The sequence below is a fragment of the Polypterus senegalus genome, unplaced genomic scaffold, assembly GCF_016835505.1.
Source record: "Polypterus senegalus isolate Bchr_013 unplaced genomic scaffold, ASM1683550v1 scaffold_2802, whole genome shotgun sequence".
Taxonomy (NCBI): domain Eukaryota; kingdom Metazoa; phylum Chordata; class Cladistia; order Polypteriformes; family Polypteridae; genus Polypterus; species Polypterus senegalus.
Genome location: NW_024382475.1, coordinates 18,692 through 25,000, shown reverse-complemented (window position 1 = coordinate 25,000; position 6,309 = coordinate 18,692). Strand labels below are relative to the sequence as shown.

The window sequence follows — 6,309 nt, the reverse complement described above, 5'->3', positions numbered from 1 at the left end:
TCTGCTTAATGCAATTCCATTGAATTACACCCCTAGCACTGAAATTTGTAGGAAGGCAGCAAATACATTGAAGCATCCAATCTCGAAAGTGAATTTTAGTGTTCAGGGTATGCTGGAACCAAATTTTCTATGGAGCGTATTTACTTCAGTGTACTTTGCACTATGTGCAATACACAAATTGTTATCAAGGGAAAAATTTTGGGTCAATTTACATTAGTCACACTTTGACTTGCTTAAGGTGATAGCTCCCAAGACTAACCCTAACCCTTAAATGAGACAACTTCCAACTAAAACTTGTTAAAGAATTGCTTCAAAATGTAAATTTGACACTGTCTTTATATCTTTACTCAATAACATGAACCACATTGCAAATGCATTCCCATAATTCTCTCTCCCTTTCAGTATTAAAAAGCGAAGTTTCCTTACCTCCAACTTATAACCAGTTACAAAATGGTAATCAACTAAATATTTGTATGCTTTCACTCCAAGTCAGAAAAATAACTTTGTTGCAAAAAAATAAATAGTGTAATACGAACAATGCATTGCTTTTTATGCATTAAAATTTTAAAGTTATTTTTTCCATTTCTTTTTGTGCATGAACAGCAGTTAAACAGCTGCAATCTTGCATTTTTCAACAAACTGCCAACAAAATAAATGAGAACATAATGAGCTAGGGAAAATGTTAAGACTGTTAACTGTGAAAATTCCAATATTATCTGAAACCAGCTTGACTCCTCTTTAGGTTTGAAAATGAAAAAAAAAAGGCTTCAAAAGAGTGGTAAACAAAACAGTTAAATTCTTAATCAGGTTAAAGGTAATTAAAATTATGTTGAAAAGTATTAACTAAACCTAAGAAGCCTAACTGAAGGTGAAAATATGGGAGAGAATTATTTGGTTAACAAACAAGTTAATATGTAAATATAATACATTAGGACTGTTATGATATTAAGTCAACAGATGAGCTTATGTTAAACAACAAATTTCAAAAATTAAACCAGTAAAACTAAGCTCACTTGGTTAAGCCAATAGCTAAATTGAAACAGAGTTCATTAAAATTGACTTTATCTACGGCCTTACAAGTTTCAAATAATATTCTAAATGTGATACACAAAAAGACAAAGTGTAACATTACCACCTAAAAATATTTCAAATCTGACAGGTGTGTGGTAATGAAAGTGTGATACTGCCACAAAACAATTCATCATGCCTACAGAAACACACCATGTCATATTACTATGAATTTTCCAGTGATTTCCAGTCACAAATTTAATATATGGCTTCTTTACAATGGCATGCGTGCTGCTAATTGCATGTTGTGTAATTTAACATACCCAGCAACCCTGTCTGCAATTTTCTCCACTAACTCAAACTGGTTTTGTCCCAAGTTGTGGAGGCGGGCTTGTGTGTGTGAGATTTAACAACCAATCAGCAATTGCCAGGAAGTACAAAACATATGAAGCTAGAAGAAACCCAAGTGTTCTCAGGGGTCCAATTTAGGCGAACAGGATGGAACAAAACAGAAACTGGATGACAATGTGGCTGAATTCAACATACTTGTCAAACATTCACATGGTCATTGCCAGCAAGCTGCACTTTACTAGCCGACAGAAAAAGCTGCAAAATTGCACTACAATTGAGTCATCTGATGTCCCCTTAAGACATGCTGCTACAGCTGTCAAAAACAAGAGACTAATCACAACCATCTTGTGGTGGCTTCAGCAAAAAAAATGGCTGCAGTGGAAGGCATGAAAATCCATAATCTCAGGCAAATAACCTGGCAAAGGTATTACATGCTTTATAAATGAGCAATACACTTTGTCACATACAAACAAAGCAGGTTTCAGTTACCCTGCTAATGTAACGACTACTGCACAACTCCAAATTTTCCTGCTGAAGGGAAACTTCTGACTTGCTTGCTTGTTTGTTTTGACATGGTTTTCCTTTCCTTGTTAAAATATCTATAATCCAGGATAATTTAAGGAATTTTTTTTTGGTTTCACAAAAGAGATTGTGATTTGGGATGAAGCTCATATAAAGCCACTTGTAATCGAGTTTATTTTATAACTAGATTTAATCCAGTTCAGTGTTGCTGGGCCAGAAACATGTGTCAGCAGCATCAGATATAATATAAAAAGTAGAGCTGGCCAAATAATCAATATGTATCATGGACACCTACACTCTATTACAGATCCCTCCATTCCTGAATGAAGTTCCATCAGAGGACATGATAACTTTTTGTTATGTCTTAACGTCAAGTTTAATTAATCTTGACTGGAAATGCATTATCATGCATTTTTATGTTACCTATATATTAAAAAGGTATAGAATAAAACCTCCTCATCCAAATAACATCCACTCCACATGCATCACTTCAATAAACAGAGGTCGCCATGAATAAAATAGGCAGACATTTTCAGTGTTGAGATCCTAGACTTTAAATACTTTAAAGCATGTCAACTATAAAAATATCAAGGGCCACTTGAAGCTCACTTCTAAGTAAGTCTCTGCAAAAGACAAATCAGGTGCACTTACCATCTTGCGAACTTTAACCACACGGGTCCCTCCATTTTTATCTCCCCCAACAGTCTTTGTGACAGTCATGCGTGGCTTTTCCTTTACTTTTTTCTCAATCTGAAAATGAAGGCAGAAAGTTAGTTGCGGATCATTTTTTGATGAAAATATATTCCATCACTCATTAAGTTTGAGAAAACTGGTGAAATTAAGAGCCAAGTGTGTTCCCCCAAAGCCTGTCGGTTTTGGCTCTAGTCAGCCAAAAACACATTATATGTCACGATATTGCCAAAATTATCCAACTTGAAAAATCCAACACTAAACATCTGAAAAACACACTAAACCCGTTAGTGTGTAAATTTAGTGTCACTGATAGTTTACATTTATTTCCTTAACAGATACACAACTCCTAAGTGGCTTACAAAAGTTGTCAACATAACTTTGTTACAGTGTGGGAGAGATTCTTCTCCAAGACGACTATATTGGATCGTACTCCATATTAGATTTCGTCACCCTAAGTCACAAATCTGAGCGAAGATGATGATCATCTCATTTCTAAAGGACGTCAAGGCCGATACATGCTTATTTTCACTCACCTTAGTCACTGGGGCACGGGTCTTGCGCTTATACAAGGCCCTCCTGGCAAACATCGCGGACCGAGAATATCGCCCGATCCCACGAGCCAGCTGAGGGTTGCGGCTCGCATGCCTCTTCTTCTTCACCACCTTTTTGTCCTCCTTCTTGTCCTCGGCCATCTTCAAAAAAATAAAAAAATGTTAGCTTACAAAAACAGCAAAATTAAAAAGGCAAGTTACACCGAAAAAAAATTCTACCCTTCCGTGTTTACGAAGTTTGCAAAGCAAAACAAAATAAAGCTAAAGCGACGTAAAAGCATTGTGCACGAGGCTGTACAGACGTGTTCAGGTGAAAAGCATTCCACAAGTTCATTTTACTCCATTTCATGCGCCGCGAATCAATCGCCCTAAAATGAAGCCTGGTCGCTAGTATTACATATATAGCAGTCTTAAAAGATATGGATTCAGACTTGTGATTGTTTTCAAAGAATTCACAATAATAAATGCAGAAAATAAAACACTTTTATTCATTAAACTCGAAAAATAATGTCATGCTGATGTAAATGTAATCTGTATCACGCCGCGTCTAAAACGGGCTCCACGTTCGCCAATTCAACAAGAGGCCTGCTCTCTCGACACACTAAACAAAATGTCGATTATAAAACACACAAACTTCAATCGATATAATAACATCCCCATCCGTGTTTAGTAGGTAAAACGATATTACAGACATTTGTGTGGAAATGAGCTTTAATTTTTGCAGATTGACAGGGATTTTCTTGCTGACAGCACACATAGGAACAACAATGTTACGCATTCTTACCTCCTCGGACTAGGAAAAGACCGACATCCGGGCAACTCACGTATAAAAACTACGCCACCGGTGACGCAATGACGCTACGATCACCGAATGGATGGCTGGGTACTGTAGTTTAAGGTGGCATTTGTACTCTAAATACGGCGACATCAACAGTCCAGTAGACTCAGATGCTTCGTGATGAGCTGAACGCTCTTAGATTGCTGACGTAGGTAGTTTGTTATTCCAGATACTCAGGCTAGTAAGCTAAATAATAATTCTTAAAATGCCGTTCTTTGGTTTATTTTAATAGGATATAAGATAAATACATCGCATAAAATCCAGAATGCAGACTGGTCTGTAATGAGGTAATGAGGTGCGCATGATGTCGATTTCTGAAAATCACAATAGCGTGAATATATTTGGTTATTTTATGGCTCTGACACCCTCAGCAAGTGTTACGACTCTAAAACATGCATCTGGTGCGCTTTCACTTTCAGAATAAAATGGGCTTCCTCTGTCTTTGGTTATTGTTTACAACGCCAAGCAGTACTTGGCAATGTTTATAGATTGCTTGACTACTTCTTACATGTAGAAGAACAAATAGGAAAAAAATCAGTTCACCAAAATTCCATAAAGTAGATTTGAATTTAAATTGAATAAAGTCTAATAGCATAATTTTATTTTAGAGTACGACTTTAACATCACTTTGAACAAAAATAGGGTGGTCCAGATCTAATTATGCAGATCCAGTTCGTCTGGATGACTTTGATTTATGTGGGGACGATTCCAGTTCGGCGCGAAGACGAATTCTTCATGTCGTCAGTTCACAAACTTCTCGATTGGCCGGGATTTTTCGGGTGATTTTCTATGTAATAAACTTAATAAGTTATAGCCTAATGAAAATTGCATAATGTGAATTTCCTATTGGGATTATTAAAGTATCTATCTATCTATCTATCTATCTATCTATCTATCTATCTATCTATCTATCTATCTATCTATCTATCTAATTAGATCTGGACCACTCTATATGTGCAGCAAATGGCCAACGTTTCATTGCCACTAAAGGTTTATTGATGCAGAGAAAAAATACAAACCCTGTGGATATCTGGAGAAGAGAATACTCCAGCTTGTTACATTTAATACGGCAGAATGAGTATAAATCTTTAAAAATCCCAGATGTTTGGGTGTTCGTTGAAAGGTCCATTAACTTTACACTAAAAATAGGGGTTCTTACCAGATCCCTTTCCAAATCACAAAATTGCCTTGTTAAATTTATTTCATAATATCAAAATGGTCATTAGAAACGACATAACCCCTTAGTCGGAAATACAGCAAGCTCATGGAGAGAAGGGGGTGTTTTTTGAACAAACTGTCAACTTTTCAAATGTAAAAGTAACAAAATGTCTATATAACAGTATAAAATATAGATAACACTTGCAAATACTGTAACTGCCGCATTTTATTTTCTTAGTTATTCTTTATGCTGTATATATATAATTTATTTAAAGAGCTTCTGTAAAAAGCCACATTTCTCCCTGGAACAAATAAAGTCCTCTCTATTTAATAAAGCTCTATCTTCATGCACCTTAAAAAAAGGATAAGCGTCTATGTGTCCACCCAGTTCCTATGGCCATGTCGTCCTTTTTTTACAAAGAATTATTTTTTATTTATGAAATGCAGTGAAGTACAAAAATATAATGATACAACAAAAGATCTGCACAGAAAAACAGCAATAGATGTAAATGCCCAGCGCCACAAAATTTGTAATGAGAACATAAAGTAGAAAAGAGAAAAAATGAAAGTGTATGTCGGGTACGCCGTGGAATTTTCTAGGGGCGTCGCGAAAACTTTTGTCAAATATTTAAAATTGCTAGTGTTTTTGAACTTTTGGTTGATTGAAAAGATAATGTTTAAAAATGGTTTATGTTGGAAAAACAGATAACGGAACACTTACGAAAATGAAGTCTAAGAAACGCGAGAGACTTCAAATGATCGACAAGGAAATGCGCGTCTGTCTTTCGAAAATTGATCCTCGCATCATTCTCATATGTGCTGGAAAACAATCTCAACGTTCACATTCATTAGATTTAAGATTTATCCTTTGATTCCTCTATTAATAAAATGTCTTTCAAACTTGTAAAATGAACAGTTTTTATTGGCGATTGTAGATTGTGTCGTCACGACTTTATTTATGGGTAGTCCCTCAGGTGCGCCGTAAAAGAAAATTTTTGGACTTAGTGCGCCGCAACTCGAAAAAGGTTGCCTTTCACTGGTATAAGTAAAAACATATATTCAGCATTTTTTTCCCTGGTCTCTTTTTCATATATTTTAATGATATACAGTACAAAACTACTAATGAAGATTTGATTTGGATGGATTTTCCTTTATGAATGTAAAGAAAATTCAAGCAAAATGACCCTT

At 35.6% G+C, this 6,309-nt stretch overlaps 1 protein-coding gene across 1 annotated transcript; it reads right to left on the bottom strand.

The window, feature by feature from the left end:
- Positions 1-2,442: 2,442 nt before the first annotated feature.
- On the bottom strand, positions 2,443-3,297 carry LOC120521072 (60S ribosomal protein L6). Its single transcript, XM_039742955.1, has 2 exons — positions 3,108-3,297; positions 2,443-2,631 (listed from the first exon to the last, which is right to left on the bottom strand). Exons 1-2 carry the CDS (start codon positions 3,264-3,266, stop codon positions 2,458-2,460), a joined length of 333 nt encoding a protein of 110 aa, XP_039598889.1. The 5' UTR covers positions 3,267-3,297; the 3' UTR covers positions 2,443-2,457.
- Between the last annotated feature and the right edge of the window lie 3,012 nt (positions 3,298-6,309).

Excerpts from the sequence above, each read along its gene's own strand:
- LOC120521072 (XM_039742955.1), bottom strand. The coding sequence starts at position 3,266 with ATGGCCGAGGACAAGAAGGAGGACAAAAAGGTGGTGAAGAAGAAGAGG. Across the intron at positions 2,632-3,107 it reads CCCGTGCCCCAGTGACTAAG|ATTGAGAAAAAAGTAAAGGA; the intron begins GTGAGTGAAAAT and ends CTTCATTTTCAG.